This window comes from Microcebus murinus, chromosome 21 (genome assembly GCF_040939455.1).
Source record: "Microcebus murinus isolate Inina chromosome 21, M.murinus_Inina_mat1.0, whole genome shotgun sequence".
Lineage (NCBI taxonomy): Eukaryota > Metazoa > Chordata > Mammalia > Primates > Cheirogaleidae > Microcebus > Microcebus murinus.
This window is the reverse complement of record NC_134124.1, coordinates 9,185,311-9,204,795: the sequence shown is the minus strand read 5'-3', so window position 1 is coordinate 9,204,795 and position 19,485 is coordinate 9,185,311. Positions and strand designations below refer to the sequence as shown.

At 44.6% G+C, this 19,485-nt stretch overlaps 1 protein-coding gene and 1 non-coding gene across 3 annotated transcripts in view; one reads left to right on the top strand and one right to left on the bottom strand.

Moving 5' to 3' along the window:
* The window catches only part of DIAPH1 (diaphanous related formin 1), an 83,969-nt gene that overhangs the window by 61,941 nt on the left and 2,543 nt on the right, over positions 1–19,485 (top strand). For both annotated transcript variants that reach the window (XM_012749010.2, XM_012749009.2), the window contains 9 exons: positions 2,354–2,452; positions 6,942–7,036; positions 7,342–7,443; positions 7,665–7,904; positions 8,024–8,153; positions 8,899–9,023; positions 9,683–9,847; positions 9,963–10,098; positions 12,297–12,383. In XM_012749010.2, the coding sequence (XP_012604464.1) occupies positions 2,354–2,452; positions 6,942–7,036; positions 7,342–7,443; positions 7,665–7,904; positions 8,024–8,153; positions 8,899–9,023; positions 9,683–9,847; positions 9,963–10,098; positions 12,297–12,383 (1,179 nt within the window). The remainder of the gene's footprint in view (positions 1–2,353; positions 2,453–6,941; positions 7,037–7,341; positions 7,444–7,664; positions 7,905–8,023; positions 8,154–8,898; positions 9,024–9,682; positions 9,848–9,962; positions 10,099–12,296; positions 12,384–19,485) is intronic.
* On the bottom strand, positions 4,372–4,475 carry LOC142863415 (U6 spliceosomal RNA). The gene has a single exon (XR_012914183.1). It is a non-coding gene; the product is annotated as a U6 spliceosomal RNA (small nuclear RNA).

Sequence of the window (19,485 nt, the reverse complement as noted above, 5' to 3'; positions counted from 1 at the left end):
CTTACAATTATTTAACATATTATTTTATCTATCAACTAGTTTAGTCTATTTCTCTTTATTAGGATATAAGTTCCATGGAGGCAGGACTCTTTCTATATTTTGCTCACTTGTTTTATTTCCATTGCCCAAAAGAGAGCCTGGCACATATCTCAATAAGTATTCATTTAAATAATTAATTGTTATGTATTTGGCATTGTCCTTCCTCAAATTGGGACCATTGGACCAAAGTGATGAATGTTTTTATAGTTCTTTTTACCTTTTGTCATATAACTTTTTATTTACTTCTTATTTATTTGTACCTGTTAATACTTTTCATATGATATAAAACTCAAATGGTATAAAAGGGTTTGTAATCAAAAGTATTCCTTCTACTCTCATGCTCAAGTACCCCGCTCCTCTGCTCAGAAACTAGCTTTGTCAGTTTCTTTTTTTTTTTTTTCAGACAGAGTCTCATTTTTGTTGCCCAGGCTAGAGTGAGTGCCGTGGCATCAGCCTAGCTCACAGCAACCTCAAACTCCTGGGCTCAAGCGATCCTCCTGCCTCAGCCTCCCAAGTAGCTGGGACTACAGGCATGCACCACCATGCCCGGCTAATTTTTTGTATATATATTTTTTTTAGTTGGTCAATTAATTTCTTTCTATTTTTAGTAGAGACGGGGTCTCGCTCAGGCTGGTTTTGAACTCCCGACCTCGAGCAATCCGCCCGCCTTGGCCTCCCAGAGTGCTAGGATTACAGGCGTGAGCCACCGCGCCCAGCCAGTTTCTTGACTCTTCTTTCAGACATGTCCTTATGGCTTTCTGAGAAACTGATACCAAGTTATGAGATAGGGCAAATTGTTTTACAATTTACAGAACAGTTCCTATTTCCTTTTCTATGTATTGCTCAACCCTCCTCAATAGCTGGCGTCAACCATTTTTTAATGAATGTTGCTATCATGCTAGCTGCTCAGGGAGTGATATAATGAAATATTATTTGTCTATGCCCATTTTGAAGTACAAACTCTAGGTGGGATGAGAAAATACATTTATAGAGTAATGGAGGCTTAAAAAATATCAAGATGAGGCTTGGCATGGTGGCACATACCCATAATCCCAGCACTTTGGGAGGCTGAGGCAGGCAGATCACTCAAGATCAGGAGTTCAAAATCAGCTTGAGCAAGAGTGAGACCCCGTCTCTATTAAAAATAGAAACAAATTAATTGGCCAACCAAAAATATATAGAAAAAATTAGCTGGGCATAGTGGCACATGCCTGTAATCCCAGCTACTTGGGAGGCTGAGGCATAAGAATTGCTTGAGCCCAGGAGTTTGAGGTTGCTGTGAGCTAGGCTGACGCCACGGCACTCTAGCCCAGCCAACAGAGTGAGACTCTTTCTCAAAAAAACTAAAAATAAAAAAAATAAAACTAGCCTGAGCAAGAACAAGACCCTGTCTCTACTAAAAAATAGAAAAATTAGCTGGGCATCATGGTGCGTGTCTATAAGTCCCAGCTACTTGTGAGGCTGAGGCAAGGGGATCACTTGAGCCCAGGAGTTTGAGGTTGCAGTGAACTACACGGACTCCACTCTACTCAATCCAGGGAGACAGAGCGAGACTCTGTCTCAAAAACAAAAAACAAAAAAATACATACGTGTGTGTGTGTGTGTGTGTGTGTGTGTATGTGCCATGGGATTTGCAAAAATGAATAACAAAGCCCTTGTCTTATAGAGGAGAGACTTTATGTATTTATAACAAAGTCAGTGAGAGCAAGTGCTATAAAGAGATCATTTTCATTGGGAGTTCAGAGAGAGATCATAGGCAGTTGGAGAAACAAAACTTTTATAGGGAAAGTCATGTTCAAGATGGAGCTTAAAAGAATTTTTAACAGGCATAAAATAATAACATGGTCGAAAACTCTGTCTGGTACAAGGGCTGGCAAACTACTGTTTGTAAGCTGGTCACTTATTTTCATGAATAAAGTTTTTTGGGGACATAGCCAGGCCCATTCATTTATTGTCTGTGGCTGCTTTCATGTTATGTGACAGAATTGAGAAACTGAGACAGACCCTATGGTCTGCAAAGCCTAAATATTTGCTATCTGGTTTTTTACAGAAAGTTTGCTGATCTCTGCAAGTAGATAGGAAAACATTATTGATAACTATCAAACAAATGAAAATGAGATATTTATTGTAGATGGACGGTGTTGATAATAGAAAGATGGATGATTAAAAAGCAGGCTATCCTTGAAGGAATGCTATAGGGAGACCATTATAATAGAGAGAAGGTGAGGAACATTCTAGGCTGGACAGTAGTAGTTCAATAAGGCACAGAGGTAGCTTACTCTTAATCATGCTTTTCTAATCTTTCTCTTTCTAGCCAAGAAGGATCAGGAAGGTGGAGAAGAAAAGAAATCTGTGCAAAAGAAGAAAGTAAAAGAGTTAAAAGTGTTGGATTCAAAGACAGCTCAGAATCTCTGTAAGTAACTATGATCCCAGCTATTTGAAATGTGAAGAGGTTCTTTTAAGAACTTAATTCTCTTGAATCTAGGGTCCCTTAATTCTCTTGAATCTAGGGTCCCATTTGTTGAATTCCTACTATATGCCAGGCTTTGCATAGTCTATTTCCAGTATCTCATTTAATACCCTCAATAGCCCTGGCAAGATTGTTAAGTATCCAATTTTATGTCAAGGAAACAGGCTAAGACTTTCAGGAATTTGCGTAGTCATATAGCTAGTAAGAGACAGGTCTGAGATTTGAGCCTCAGACTTTCTTATTTCAAAGTCCTTACTATTTCTATTGCATCCATAGAAAATCTACCACAGGCCAGGTGCAGTGGCTCACACCTGTAATCCTAGCACTCTGGATTACCAAAAAGAAAAAGAAAAAAACCCAGCTGGGCGTTGTGGCGTGTGCCTGTAGTCCCAGCTACCCCGGAGGCTGAGGCAGAAGGATCACTTAGAGCCCAGGAGTTGGAGGTTGCAGTGAGCTACAGCGATGCCACTGCACTCTACCCAGGGCAGCAGAGTGAGACTCTGTCTCAACGAAAACAAACAAGGAAACTGAGCACCGCTTCTCACAGCCCTCCGTCCTTTCATATTAAAAAAATAAAGATTGAGGAAAAAAAGGATAAAAGAAAATCTACCACAGATGTTCTTTTTCATTTGTTTTTGTTTTGGGTTTTTGTTTTTTTTTTTTTTTTTTTTTTTTGAGACAGAGTCTCACTCTGTTGTCCCCAGCTAGAGTGCTGTGTATGTAACCTCAAACTTCCGGGCTGAAGCAATCCTTTTGCCTCAGCCTCCCAAGTAGCTGGGACTACAGGCAATACACCACCACACCTGGCTAATTTTTTACTGTTTTTTAGTAGAGACGGGGTCTCACTCTTGCTCAGGCTGGTCTCGAACTCCTGAGCTCAAGCCATCCTTCCCCCTTAGCCTCCCAGAGTGCTAGGATTACAGGCGTGAGCCACCGCGCCCGGCCTCTACCATAAATGTTTTAGCCACTGTGCATTTTCTTCTTTATCACTTTCTGATAAGTAACGCAGACACTGGCTTGGCTTTAGTTAAATCTAAAATTACTTTCTGATTTAAGTAAATTAGATAAATCTTGTACTTCTCACAGTAGGATCAGTACTCCAGAGAGTTCTATTCTGAACTTGCTATTTATTCTCAACTCTGATTGATGGCAAAATTTCAAATCAGAAATTCTTTTGCAAAGTTGATGCAGGTAGTACTTATTTGATGATCAGATGAATGTTAATTTTTTTATTTGTTATTTATTTCAACTGTTGATCTACCTACTTTATGCTGAGTAATACAGATTTAAATATTTCTTCAACAAATATTGGAGGATCTGCTATGTGATAGGCTCTATCAGGCACATACTAGTCATGTATTCTAGAGATGAAGGGTATATATGCCATAAAATCTACTCACAATCCTTTCTTTCTCCTATATTATTTATTTATTTTTTTAGAGACAGGGTCTCGCTCTGTTGCCTAGGCTGGAGTGCAGTGGCGCAGTCATAGCCCATGCAACCTCCTGGGCTCAAATGATCCTCCTGCCTCAGCCTCCCGAGTAGCTGGGACTACAGGCACACACTACCACACCCAGCTAATTGTTCTTATTTTTTGTAGATATAGATCCCACCAGGCTGATCTCGAACTCCTGGCCTCAAGCCATCCTCCCAAAGTGCTGGGATTGCAGGCATGAGCCACCATGCCCAGCCACACAATCCTGTGATGCAGTTATTGTCCCCACTGTTCACATGACAAAACTAAAGTTCACATATTGTGACTTGCCCAAGGTCAAGCAACTAATAAGTAACACATACCTATAAGTAAAGTCAGACGTATACAACAAGAGCAGTAAGCCTTTACATTTACATTATTTATTTTTTAGAATATGGAATGCTTCACGAATTTGCATGTCATCCTTGTGCAAGGGCTATACTAATCTCTGTATTGCTCTAATTTTAGTATTTGTGCTGCCGAAGCAAGCACATTGTTATTCTTGACTATAAAATCTTAAATTATTTTCAACAAATATTACTAAGTAGTATCTGTGGTAAAATCCTTTTATTGAGACTAAGCAGTGTGAGTCAGTTCCTCTTTCCAAGAGTTATCTCTAGGAACGTAAAACATGAGTAATTGTTATTTTAGAAAATGATACAAGAAAGACCATTGTGTAGTACATTATTTCTAGTGGAGTGATATTGATACGGAAAACAGAATTCAAGAACAGAATTGAGAATAATTTGGGGCAGGATGGTGTGGGTCTGGAAGATGGAATTTGGTGATTAAACAATGATTAAAACTTCTGTGTGCTAAGGATACAAAGCTGTGTAAGACATAGTCCCTGTCCTTATGAGCCACGTGTCTGGTAGAGACAGAAAGGCAAATAATAATATAGCACAGATGGATAAGTGCTGTGATGGAGTATGCTGGAATGTTTCTGAGAGCACTGGGAAAGGGGCATCTAAATCAAGTGGGAGGAGTACTGGAGGGGGCAAATCCCAAAGGACGTTCTACAGGCAGGACTGCTGAAACTGAGTTGGAACAACTATAAGGAGGAAGTAAGTGACAGGTGAGGACTGGCTTGTTCCAGGAGAGGGATCAGCATGTATGAAGGTACAGAGGCATGAGATGACATTGTGCAGTTCCGGAGCAATGAACTGAGTGCAGCTGAGTACAGCTGTGGAAGTTACTGTGAAGAGATTTTAATCAGGAAAGTGAGTGAGATGACCCTAGGTAACTTTTAAGAAGGCTGCTTTGGCAGTGATTCTGAAGCTGGATCGCCAAGGTTGGGGAAGGCTGTGGGCAGAGAGATGTGAGTTACATTATTGCTGTAGACTGAGTGAGAAGTGGTCAGGGCCTGCAAGTAAGGTAGTGAGAATGAAAAGGAAGGCAGAAGATGTTCAGAAGGTAGAATTAATGGAATGGAATGATTGACTGAGGGGATAAAGGAGAAGATGTTTCTTGGGTTTAGGTTACTCCACGGAAAGTGGTGCCATTTACTGAAATAGGAAAATGCAGCAAGAACAGGTTCTCTCTCTTTTGGGGGAGGCAGAGGTCGCTCTTTTAGTGGATGTGAGTGAGAGGTGGCAGTGGTATCTTACCTAGAGTGTATATACTCTAAATGGTTGCTGTCTTTTCAGTGGCTTGTGGGAACAGGATAAATGAGAGTTATGGAAGTGAGAGAGAATAGAAGACAATATAAAGTGAAGGAAAGAGAAACAGTAATTACAAAGGAACATTGGGTCAGGTGGATTTTTTTAAAGATAGAAACTTGATTATATATGCTGAAGGAAAAGGTCCTTAGGCCACCTCTTCTGTCGAAACTCGAGGAAAGGATAAGTACATGGGGATGTATATCCATACACATGTACATGAGTATGTATATGAGTACATGCTGATAAGCTAACAAAAGTGTTGGGCATAGGTTTCTTCTAGGTGCTTCCAAAATAATCTTTCCCCAAGCCTTTTCTTATCTGACTCTAGCTGAGAGCCCCCAGTGCTCAATTTTTAAGGAGCATAAAAGAAAGCCAAGCAAGTGATTTGACCTTGACCAATGGCTTCAATTTTCCTCAGTGAAGGGGAACAAAGTCTTCTTAGAACAGAATGGGGATATTTTGGAAGAGCTGTCAAGAGGGGTGGGAGAGAGCAGAATGGGGACACACAAAAGGGGATTGCTAAGCAACACTGAGGCCCCAGCTATCACTGGTGCTCCACAAATTCACAGACACAGATCTGCCTGAGCCCAGGTATCAGAGTAGAGAAATGAGGTGGCTGGATTAACCAGGGGCTGGAAGGAGCAGGAAGCAAGAGAGGAGCTAGCTGTAGCAGTAGGAGTAACAGGAATAATAGTAGAGAGCAAGTGATAGGGTCAAGGTGAAAAAGAGAAGGCAGAGTGGAACTGACACATTCAGCGAAAACAGAATGTCAGGAGACTGGAGAGAAGGCCTGATAAGGTTGAAGAGTCAGGTTGGAGGTTGAAGAGTCAGGTTGGAGGTTGAAGAGTCAGGTTGGAGGTTGGAAAGTGCAAGAGCTGAAAGGATAGGATGTGTGTGTGTTAGGGAGCAGGATATGGCAATTTAAAGTCAAGCTTTGAGGATCAAGTCCTAGGAGTGGGGAACTAAAATAGAGTGGGGTAAAGTCTGTGATGTGTATAGACAGAGGACATCAAAGACTTCCTGTGTGAGCAAAGGCAAAGTGTCCCAGTGTTTGTGGAATGTGGTACATGGAACAGTGTGGCTGGTGTGTGATATAAGCGTGGGGATTAATGAAAGAGAAAGCTGGGAGGTGAGAACCTTTCATACTGGACTCAGGAACTTGGATTTTAACTATAGAGGCAGAGAGTTTCTAAGAGTGATTCAACCCTCTAAGGAAGATTATCCAGCATGAGTTTGTAGGGTGGGTTGGAAGGGGGAAGAGACTGAGAACATGTCTCTATGTCTCATTTTCTGGCAGCAATCTTTCTGGGTTCCTTCCGCATGCCCTATCAAGAGATTAAGAATGTCATCCTGGAGGTGAATGAGGCTGTCCTGACCGAGTCTATGATCCAGGTAAGGAGTAAGGTGGCTCATTCCGCTGGAGCTGGCTCTTCTGCACGGCTATGCACGAGCGGGAGGAGCTTCCTCTAGCATTATTCACTTATGAATGCTGGCTTTGCAGAAGCTGCCATTTCTCTGGTGGTTATTTCTGGTATAATTTTCAAAACTCCTGCCATCTCATTAGCTGCCTCTCCCCACCCCCCATTTCCTTCTCAGTGGTCCTTGGGCAGAGGGTGGGACTGACGAGAGGGTAAAAGTTGTTTAAGCTCGAGCTGTCAGCTCATCCCACTCAAACTGAGACTTCTCTTCTCTTTCAGAACCTCATTAAGCAGATGCCCGAGCCAGAGCAGTTAAAGATGCTTTCTGAACTGAAGGACGAGTACGATGATCTGGCCGAGTCGGAGCAGTTCGGCGTGGTGGTGAGTGAGGCCTGTGGCCGTAGGCTCTTCCCTGCCTCCTGTGCTCCTCTGCCCTCTGGAGAGCAGCGTGGGCACTTGCTCCTCACCTCTTACTTGTTGTGCGCCCCTCTCTCCCCCCTCCCTGCTCAGGAGCTCGTCCCCCCACAGGAGGTTCAAGCCTGTATCTTTCTCTTCCTCCTCTCTCTGTGGGCTGTAACGGCATTGCCTGTCTTCTCCACCAGATGGGAACGGTGCCCCGCCTGCGGCCTCGCCTCAATGCCATCCTCTTCAAGCTACAGTTCAGCGAGCAGGTGGAGAACATCAAGCCGGAGATTGTGTCTGTCACTGCCGCGTGTGAGGAGCTGCGCAAGAGTGAGAGCTTTGCCAGCCTCCTGGAGATCACCTTGCTTGTGGGAAACTACATGAATGCTGGCTCCAGGAATGCTGGGGCTTTTGGCTTCAATATCAGCTTCCTCTGCAAGGTGAGCCGAGGGGTTCGAGCAGGACCACGCGAGGGAAGGCAGTGGCCTCTCCAAGCCCAGTGTTGGCCTGAGGCCATCTTGGGCATGTCAGGACTAATAATTTCTCCTCTTACCCTAAGCTTCGAGACACTAAGTCCACAGATCAGAAGATGACGTTGTTGCACTTCCTGGCTGAGTTGTGTGAGAACGACTATCCTGATGTCCTCAAGTTTCCAGATGAGCTTACCCACGTGGAGAAAGCCAGCCGAGGTGGGACAGGTTGGGGTGAAACTAGAAAGTGGCTCTGCGCTCCAAAAGTCTCTGCGTGGGGAGGGAAATAAGTATGACACCATTTAATTTAGATTTTAGGTCATTTTCTGTTCAGACTAAGTGGGAATGGCAGAGGGCTTAGGTGTGGTGTCTAAGTCACAAGGGAGGAGTATATAGCTGGAGAGAGGTTTTCATGTTTAGAAAGGAAAGCACTTTTTCCCTTCTTAGGGAAACACTAAAAAAAAAAAAAAAAACAGTGGTAAGAAAGGCAGGTGTTTTTGGTTTAGGTCAACCATTTTTGTCATTCAGAAAGCATAGACTAGATTAACACAAATGAGGCCTCACTGTCATGGAACTAGACAAAGGAAAAGCATTCAGTAGAAATAGGAACAGATTTCTGCCCTGCCTCTTTCTTTCTCCTCCCAGACCCTGCTCTCTAAAATAAATGAGACCGAGATCTCAGGGGATTTCATAGATTCCTGTTAAATTAAATGAAGCCTCTCTTCTGTACTGTGTGCCTTGTGGAGGCTGGAGGTTCAGTTATCAAATAATTGATAGTTTCACTGGAAAGATGAAAACTTAAATGCGTGAAACGACTAAAGTTATTACATAAAAGAACTAAAATAATTAAGTACCAGAATGTGTGTGTAGACTGGAGCTGTGCTTTGAAGAGTGAAGCTAAGGGGTCTTGGGGCTGGAATTAGTAGTAGTAAGCTGTTACCGTCTATTTTTGTGTTTCCTTTAGTTTCTGCTGAAAACTTGCAGAAGAACCTAGATCAGATGAAGAAACAAATTTCTGATGTGGAACGTGATGTTCAGAATTTCCCAGCTGCCACAGATGAAAAAGACAAATTTGTTGAAAAAATGACTATATCCTCTCTTGAAAGGAGGCAGTTTCTCCCTAGGAAGGGAAAGAAAACTTCTGGTGCAGAGGCAGACGACAGGATAGATACGGCAGTATACACTTTTTTCCTCTTAAAAAGAATTTTTTTCATTAAATACATAGTCCTTGAAAACATTCTCATTGTTTGGCTGTGGGAACAAACCATGCAGATAAACTACAAGTCCCCGATTCCCCTGCCCTGTGCCCCATTCGCACCCCACACACGCACACACACGCGCGCGGACACACGCACGCACACACGTGCTCAAGTGCATCACACTCCCTCCCTTTCCCAGAGGTAACCACTGCCGCTGGGCTTCTTTCTCATTTGCACCTCTTAACTCTATTTTAAACAAAAACTGCATTGTATTGCTTTTTGCGCATAATGTGTCTTAGCCATGTTTCCATATTAGTGTATGCAGAACAGCCTCTTTTTAAATTGCCACCTTCTATTTTATTGGTGTACCGTAGCTTTTGGTTTACTCTTCCCCTATTTAGGATGTCTAGATTGCTTTTGGTCTTTGCAGTTATAAGCAGTTCTGTGTTGAGCATCCTTGTGTGTGCCAGTAACACATCTCTGAGTAATTTTCTGGGCTAGAGAAGGGAGTCTGCTTCTTGGTGTTGGTCCTTTACTCCTTGGCCGCACAGCTTCGTGAAGGACGCACAGGAGCAGTATAACAAGCTGCGGATGATGCATTCCAACATGGAGACCCTCTACAAGGATCTGGGGGATTACTTCCTCTTTGACCCCAAGAAGTTGTCTGTGGAAGAATTCTTCATGGACCTGCACAACTTTAGGAATATGTTTTTGGTGAGTAAGGGATACCCACTGACTGAATCCTGGGGACGCTGCTCACTTTCCACAGGCTCCATGTTGGCTGGTGGCAGGTGTACACATGTTGTCTTCTCCCCCCCACCTCCCACAGCAAGCAGTCAAGGAGAACCAGAAGCGGCGGGAGACCGAAGAAAAGATGCGTCGAGCAAAACTAGCCAAGGAGAAGGCCGAGAAGGAGCGGCTAGAGAAACAGCAGAAGAGAGAGCAACTCATAGACATGAATGCAGGTAAGGAGTGAAGAGGGCTGAGGAACTGAGACTGGAGCTTTTGGAAAGCTTCTTTGTCTAGAATGTAGAGGCCAGAGAGAACAGCTCATGTCTGAGCTCAGCTTCTGGCGCATGATTTTGGCAGCCCTCTACCTCCAAGGTCCTGATGCTGGACTTTAACCCCAATTAGTTCCATGCACATTCCAACTTTCCATGCTAAAATCTTTCTCTCACTTTTGCTGGTTCTTGCATTATGTCTTATCTCCCCAGTGATTTTATTTTTATTTATTTATTTTTTTTTGAGACAGAGTCTCACTTTGTTGTCCAGGCTAGAGTGAGTGCCGTGGCGTCAGCCTAGCTCACAGCAACCTCAAACTCCTGGGCTTGAGTGATCCTTCTGCCTCAGCCTCCCGAGTAGCTGGGACTACAGGCATGTGCCACCATGCCCGGCTAATTTTTTATATATGTATCAGTTGGCCAATTAATTTCTTTCTATTTATAGTAGAGACGGGGTCTCGCTCTTGCTCAGGCTGGTTTTGAACTCCTGACCTTGAGCAATCCGCCCGCCTCGGCCTCCCAAGAGCTAGGATTACAGGCGTGAGCCACAGCGCCCGGCCCCCAGTGATTTTAGTATCACTCTAACGTACTCTTTCCTTCTGCCTATCCAGAGGTTCCTCTGGCCTGTTCTCATTCCCTCCACCAAATCTTTTGTGTTTTCCCCAAAATTTTTCTTGGCCCTCCTTCCATCTTTTGATGGTGGCTCATCTTCCCTTGCTGCGTATTTCACTAAGTACTGTGTCGCTAGTACCTTAGCACAATTGTGCATATTATTAGATTGCAAATGGATTGAACTTCTGGAAGGGGGTCGAGAGCTGGCCACCCTCTTCTTTTTTCAGCAGAATCTCTTTCACTGCCAGAAGCCTGTCTTTGTTGAAACATATGGTCTCAATTACTGGCCCTCTGTTTCCTGTCTCTGCTGCTTTCCTGCTGCTGATTCCCTGCCCTTCCACCCCCACTGCTCTCTCTGTGGGCAGCGGAAATACAGCGTACATGGCTTCCACAGCCCTGAACTGATGCCACCCTTCTCTGAACCTGAGGGCCACAAGCCTTCTGCAAGCAAAGGGGTTTTGAAGGCTGCCGGGTCTGTTAAGAATCAGCACTTTGCAGAGCACAAGCAGGAAGGGCTGCTGAAACAACACATCTTGTTCCCAGAGACTTTTCTTGACACTTGTCTGTAAAACAGATCGCTTGCCCTTACATCAGTTGTAAGTCACAACTCTTGTTCCAGCAATACTATTAAAGCCCACACCTAGTGTCCATCACCTTCCCTGGGGCCTCAGTGGTTTGTCTTCAGGTACTGGCTAGGATGCAGTCTGGGAAGGTGGAGTCCTGCCGCATTGCGGGATGAGGGCTGCACCCCGTCTACAGGTGGCGTAGTGGACCTGGCCCTGTCCCCAGTACCCTGGTCAAGGGAATGAGGTTGGAATGTAGGTCAGATGCACTGGTAATGTTCAACCAGTAGGTGGCGCTGGGAGCAGTGAGCCCCACCTTGGCTCTGACAGCCAACCGGCTCCGTGGGATTTCACAGTTTCAGATTTCACTATCCTGAGCTGTTGCCATGGAAACTGAGCCAGGCTGGAACTAGGATTCTACATTAACTCTTTGTATTCCAGCCAAGCTGCTTCTCGCAGATGAAGAGCCAGCTTTGGGCAGACATAGCCACTGGAGGCAGTACCTAAGGGATGAAATGCACTCTTGATCAGTGCTCTTTCCTCAGCCCTGGTCTGAAACCTGAACCACGCTAGCCATGAGAGGTTTATGTGTAAATCATCATGAAACACTTCGGGATAAAGAGGGAGTGATATAGTTGCTTATTAATTTCACAGTTGCAGTCTCTCCTGATCTTGGAGTTGGGCCATTCTGCAATTCCGTGTGCTAGTCCTCCTGACTGGGACACGGAGGATGGCACCATAGGAAAATATCCCAAGGTTTGCTCTGGATAGTGCGCAGTGAAATCTTTTGTTTTGACCATTTTAAAACAGATACAAGTAAACATGGACCTGTGAAGTTTAAGATGGAGCACCCTTTGTCTGTTCTTAGTCGCCAGCCACTGTGGGAGGGGTAGCCAAGCAATAGCCGTGCATTTTATGTGGAGCCTGACACTTGCCATGCTGCTCTGGCTGAAGAATTTACGTCTCCATCTTTGTTCTTCATGACAGAGGGCGATGAGACAGGTGTGATGGACAGTCTCCTAGAAGCCCTGCAGTCCGGGGCAGCGTTCCGGCGGAAGAGAGGGCCACGGCAGGGTAAGTAAGAGATGAATGGAGCTCAGCCTGGCTTTGCAGGGGGCAGAGCCTCTCAGCTGCTGGTCCTGCTGGTCTTGGGCTAGAGACCAGATAATGATGCTCTAAAGGTTTAGAAATGTCTCCACAATAGTCCCTGCCTCTAGAGTGGATTATCTGGTCCTCTTCCTCTCATGTTAGAAAGTACTGACTTAGAAAGCTAGGGTTTAGGGACCGACACCAAATCAGTTATATTTGATTATTCTTGCATTTCTTTCCTCTCTTGAAGGAGAAATTTGGAAAAAGGGAAACTATGCTGTGGGCCACAGGGACTTGACAGGGTGTGTTTATAAATAAAATCAATCTAAACACAAAACTATACATTAGGTATAGATTGAAATACAAAGAAAAAAACAAGAGCCCTTACTCTCAACTTCACAGGCAGAGGACACATATAGATCAAACTAATAAGAGAAAGTATAAAACTCTCTAGAGAGCAGGTTGGGCTTCTGGTCTCCCAGATGTAAGGCTGCAGAAGCGTCTCAGCTGAAGGATTGTGCCACATCTGAAACTACCTTGTCCTTAGGGGCAGTGAGCTGCCCTTGCCTTTTCCCATTCACTCCCCTTGCAGCCTCCTTTCCCAACCTTCAGAAGATTTAAGAGGATTACATTGAGCCAGAGCCCCTAAAAAGAATTATGGAGGTAGGAGGACAGATGATCCAGGCATTAGTAGAGGGAAGGGTTAATGGTTAAGTTTCCCTTGAGGGCAGCACACAGTGGCGAGAGACTAGTCTGAAGGAGGGTTGCAGCCGCGGCTACCTCTTGCCAGCCGCCGCTGTGTTGCGTGAAGAAGGCCCTTTGCAGCCAGGAGTGATGGTTTCTTTCCTAGGTGGAAGGGTGAGAGTTACAGAAAAGGCCTCATTAAAGGTTTCTACGTCAGAGGGATTAAAGCTATGTTCCCTGTTTCCTGGCTGCTGCACTCTGTAGGCCCATTTGATATGAGCTTTACTTTTTTTTTTGAGACAGAGTCTTGCTTTGTTGCCCAGGCAGGCTAGAGTACAGTGGCATCATCCTAGCTCACTGTAAGCTCAAACTCCTGGACTTAAGCGATCCTTTTGCCACAGCCTCCCCAGTAGCTGGGACTACAGGCACACACCTCTACACCCAGCTAATTTTTCTATTTTTAGTAGAGACAGGGGTCTCGCTCTTGCTCAGGCTGGTCTCCAACTCTTGGCTTCGAGATCCTCCCACCTCAGCTCCCAGGGAGCTAGGATTACAGGTGCAAGCCACCATGCCCGGCCTGAGCTTTTGAGGTTATTGCAAAGAGGAGTTGTATGGCTTGTTTTGGCCAGCGCTTAGTTATTAATACAGTGGTATCTGTAGGGCCTGTAGTACCTGTCACGGCCTGGAAAGGGGACCTTAGGAGGCAAATATAGAGCATGCTAGCCCAGGAAAACTCAGTGTCCTGACCCAAATGTTGTAGATCACTATGAGTTTTACCTGTCTTGGCTGGCTGCCTAGTTTTACCCATACTCTGAGTACCCAGAGGGATATTCTCTTCTGAGGGCTCTTCTGTATGACTTGAGAACCTTCTCTAAACCATCGAGTCCCTAGTCACAACTCTTATCCATTTTCTGGCATCCTCTGAGTATAGGCTCTCTAAAGGGGAGGAGAAGTAGGCATGAAGGGTTTGGAACTCTCTGGGATACAGCATTTAGTGTTAATATTATAGATAGGTGTTTGGGTAGAGAGTACAGCTAATATTGCTGTATTACTTTTGTATTTAGACATTAGGTTTTGGCAACATTGTTTCCTACCTGCCATATAAGGTGATGTGGCCTCACATTAATTAAGTATTTCTAGCCTAAGGAAAGCACATCACATCTGTTTTCCTCGACCCCTTCAGCTAAGTGTGAACCTACATCAGACTTTGGTGGGGAATTCCCTATTAAGCCTCTTCCTGTGGAACTATACCAGAATTCCAGATGCTTCCTATACACAGGCTGCCAGACATCAGTGGCTTCCCTGTGCTGGGGTGACCCGGTTCTTCACTTCTTTCCAAGTAGAAAACCAGGACTCATAGGCAGAAGAAACAGGGATTTTGCTAGAACCTAACTGTAGTCAAAATACTGTCTCCCAGTGCAAGAGAGAATAGGAGGAGACCTATACTAGGAGATGATAAAGTGAAAAGTAGGTAAAAAGAGAAGACATATTTTTAAAGTGGCTCCAGTCTGTAACTTTACGTTCCTGGGCTCTGAGTTTACTAAACATACCTGAATATATCTGGGAGACTCTCTCAGAGAAGCCATTTCTACTTATTCTGGTGAGCTCTTTAGACCTGGGTGCATTCACAGCATGTAAAGTGATGTGATGTGGCCTCACAGGAAACAGAGGGTAGGCATCGAAGTGAAGTGCAAAGAACACAGGACTAGGTAGGGATCAAAAGACCCAAAGTCAAATCTAGCTCTGATGTCATCTGTGTTACTTTAGGCAAGTGACTTAATGTTTTTAGGACTCAGTTTCCTTGGACTAGAGTGATCTCCAGGGTCCCTTCCAGCTCTAATGTTTTTTTGTACGGTGACAATAGGATTAAGAGGAGAAGAGAGGAGAGAGGCTAGGCTTAGATAGCCCATCTCAAAATACAAACGCTCTAGCAGCTACAGATTTCCCCTTACTAAACTGTCTCTGACTATTCCTCTTGGCTAATTGCTTTGAGCCAGAAAAACAGAAGCATTATCAAGCATATCTGTCTCACAGCCCTCCTTCTTCCCAGAGAGGCAGCTGTCCCTATTCAAAGACACTAGCCTTTTCCCTAGAATTTAAAGGAATGTTAAAATCTTCCGGTCTCTAGGGACCTGAGGGAGTGACCAAGTATACAAAGACCCATTGAGGAGCTGGAAGAGGAGAGTTACTATCAGTGTTGGTTCATTAGAAGCAACATGTAAACTGCTGCGATCTGCAGGGTGTGGGAGAACAATGGTTTGAGTGTCAAGGGGAAGAATCCATGTGATTGTATTACAGCTACTATTTCAGGCCCATAATTGAGTCAGCTTGTGGTTTTAATGACTCAACTTTATCTCCATGTCTGAATTGTGGCCTTTTATATACAGGCCATTTGCTCACTGAGATAAAAGTCAAGAAATTCACCTCTCTCTTCCTTTCCTTCCCTCTCCCACTTCCTAGCTTCCCTATTAGCTCCACCTACACTAACAGAACCTTAAAGTTGGAAAGACTCTAAAGACCTCTAGTGATTAGTATCTAACCTGCTCATAGGTAAAAGGATTTAAGACCCAGATATGGTCTTGCCAAAGTCTGCATAGCTAGTTAATGATAGAGCCAGAACTGTAGCCCACTTTTGTGGATCCAAGTCCAGGGCTATTTCTATAAAGCCTACATGATTGAACAGGAGATAACAGTGACCTCTCAGTATGAGCCAGAATTTTCTTTCTTTCTTTTTTTTTTTAGAGACAGGGCCTTGCTCTGTTGCCCAGACTAGAATGCAGTAGCACTATCGTAGCTCACTGCAACCTCAGACTCCTGGGCTCAAGCAGTCCTCCTGAGTAGCTAGAACTACAGTGGCTAGGATGACACCCAGCTACTTTTCTTTTTTTTATTTTTTTGTAGAGACAGGGTCTCACTATGTGGGCCAGGCTTATCTCAACTCCTGGCCTCAAACAGTCCTCCCTTCTTGCCTCCCAAAGTGCTAGTATTACAGGTGTGAGCCACGGTGCCCAGCCTAGAAATATTCATTCATACCTTCTAGCAATGAGAGTCCTGGACATAGTGAAATCACTATGTCCAGATTTCAGAGAGGTTTTCTGATGACTGCCTATCTGGAGAAGGTTGATAAGAATGTTACCTGTATCATTACTTACTCTCCCCCCACTTTTGTAAAAATAGGACAGGAAGTATAATTAGATGAGTTTTAGACAATAATTTATTTAGGATGATAATGATCACCCCATCTGTCCTAGTTTCCTCTTCCCTAAGGAAGCTTATTAACAGGAGCACGCTACCTCTTTAGTAATAATTCCTAGCCTGTGTTTTAATAAAGGTCTTTTTCCAAATCATTAACCTTTTTGAAATTCAGCTATACTAGTGTTATATGGTTGATTTTGCTGAGTTTTTTATCCTAGCCCACCCTAACTTCTAGGAGTCTGGCCTCAGAAAACTTTGACTTAGTGTCTCAAGACAGTTCCCTTTTCCCCTAGACCCTGTGGGACTGTTCTCTTAGAGTTAAGGATCCCCCCATCCCATCTAGTCAAAATATTTATCTGGTTCTGAGACTACTCTTCAATAGTCTTAAGCACTCAAGTTGGGGAGAGAAGGGAAGAGATTAGTTTTTCTTGATTGTTCAAACTGCTCAGCATAATGGTGGCAGAGGAGACAGAGTGACAGGCAGGATGCCTGGGTTGCATTGATTCTCTTGCCACTTCCAACAAGAGCTTTCTCATCCCTGACCTTTGGCCACGTTCTGTCCATTCCCTAGTGTACATACTTTCAAGGCTTAAAAGGGAAATTTTGGTCTTCTCTCTACTTATCATATCTGCTCCTGCTTCTTATGAAGTCTATAATACATCAGAATCTCCTTTGAGTCTAGAAAAATCTACAAACGCTGCTTGATTATGTACAACTGGTATCTTCTTAGTTTAGAGAAAGAAACTAAAGAAAGAAGTGGCTTAAGACTTGCCACACTTGAACGCTGATTTCTCCTGTGTTGTCCAGACAAGTGTCCCTGAAGGCCCAGAGTTCTTTGTCCCAGGGTCTGGAGTCAGAGGTTATTTCAGTGTATACACCACTAGAGTCACACACAAGTAGTTGCAGAATGTTCTCAACTGCTGAAGGTTGAATTCAAAGGAGGAACAAAGTGATATCCTTTTGGGATGTACGAAGTTGAGTCTAGAGAAGGGAGTACTTCAGAAAAGAGGACACTCGGCAGGGCTGAGGAAGATGGTGGTGGTGAGAGACTAAGAAGGAAGGTGGGAGAAGCATATGGTTACAGTCTACTCACATGGATTCCTTGTCCTCACCTGCCAGTCACTGCTATGGTGATAATCTAATGAGTGGTTTGGTAAAATCCACAGTTTAGGTAACACACCTCTGACCTGTAACTAATAAGCCCTTGTGGCTGTCAGGATCTTCACTGTTCTTTCTCTTGGTAGATAATCCCATGTGCCCCTGGGAGGAGGAGGTGGAGGAGGAGGAAGAGACTTATAAATTGGTAACCTGTGGGCATGCTGTGTGTTCCCTGCCTGACCCGTGGGTAGCCTCTGCTGGGGTGAAATAGCGGCTCTGGGTCACGGCTCTGCAGGAACACTGACGACAGCCTTAGCAAAGACTTGGGCTTTCTGATCTCGTTTGGCTTCTGCCTACCTAAAGCTTTTGCTGCTCCAAAGGAAGCACTGGCCCCTCTGGGCTCTTCTTCCTTCCTACCCATATCCCGCAGCTGCTGGGTCCTGTAGTCTTCATTTAGGGGTGCTAGGTTCCTCCATCTGGGCCTGCTTCTTTATGGCTGGAGTGCAGTGGCGCGATCATACTCACTGTGACCTCAAACTCCTGGGCTGAAGCGATCTTCCCACCTCAAATTGTAAGCGCACACCATAGCACCACTGGGCTCAGCTAATTTTTTATACATTTTTTTTCTTTCTTTTTTTTTTTTTTCTTTTGAGACAGAGTCTCACTCTGTTGCTCCAGGCTAGAGTGCAGTGGTGTCGTCATAGCTCACAGCAACCTCAAACTCCTGGGCTCAAGCGATCCTCCTGCCTCAGCCTCCCAAGAAGCTGGGACTACAGGCATGCGCCACCATGCCCGGCTAATTTTTCTATTTTCATTTCCTTCCTTTTGCTAGCTTTGGGTTTAGTCTGTGCTGCTTTTTCTAGTTCCTTAAGCATAAAGTTAGGTTGTTGATCTGAGATCTTTTTTTTTCTTTTTCTGGAGATAGGTTCTCACTCTGTTGCCTGAGCTAGAGTACTGCCTGGGCAGTCACTACGACCTCAAACTCCTGGGCTCAAGCAATCCTCCTGCCTCAGCCTCTCCAGTAGCTGGGACTGCAGGCATGCACCACCGTGCAGGGTTAATTTTTCTATTTTTTTGTAGAGACGGGGTCTTGCTCTTGCTCAGGCTGGTCTCGAGCTCCCGACCTTAGGCTATCCTCCCGCTTTGGCCTCCGAGAATGCTAGGATTACAAGCGTGAGCCACTGTACCCGGCCACTCAGCTGATTTTTAAAATTTTTTTGTAGAGATAGAGTTTCACTGTATTGCCAGGCTGGTCTCGAAATTGTGGCCTCAAGTGATCCTCCTCCTGCCTCGGCCTCCCGAAGTGCTGGGATTACAGGCTTGAGCCACCACACTTGGCCTTTTTTAAAAAATTGAGATATAATTCACATACCTAAAATTCACCATTTTATTGTACAATTCAAGGATTTTTAATATACTCAAGACATTGTACAACCATCACCACTGTCTAATTCCAGAACATTTTCATCATCCTGAAAAGAAAAATCTCATACCCATTAACAATTATTTCTGCTTCTTCCCTCTCCCAGCTCCTAGCAATCACTAATCCACTTTCTATCTCAATGGATGTGCCTGTGCTGGTCATTTCATAGATATGGAACCATAATGTGTACGCCCTTTTGCATCTGGTTTCTTTCATGCCAGGCAGCTCTTTGTGTACATGCAGTTGCTCTGTGCTGCTTCTGGGGCATAGGAAGAGGCAGACATCTTGAGATGGGCATGGTCCCAAGGAGCCACCATCCAGTTGAGGATACTGGGGCCATAAATCTGGATTCCATAAATGAATGTGAGAGCCCTGGGGTTGAATCCCAGCAGTTACAACAGAAGCTCGTGGACTGATTGGTTCTTCTCTTCCTATTTGGGCTGATAACTGGATCTTCACAATCCCTTAGGCAGTTGGGCTTAGATATCTTTGTAGGGGTCCATTCCCAGCCGTCCTTGGTGCCAGTTCCACTTTCCCTGACATACCCTTTGTTACCCCCTCCTCCCACACACACACTCACACACACACACACTCTCTCTCTCTGTACACCATGTAGGGCCCTGGGCATTTGTATCACAGCTGCAACCCTTGAGGAGGTGGGAGGCATGTGGGCATCTGTTGTCGTAG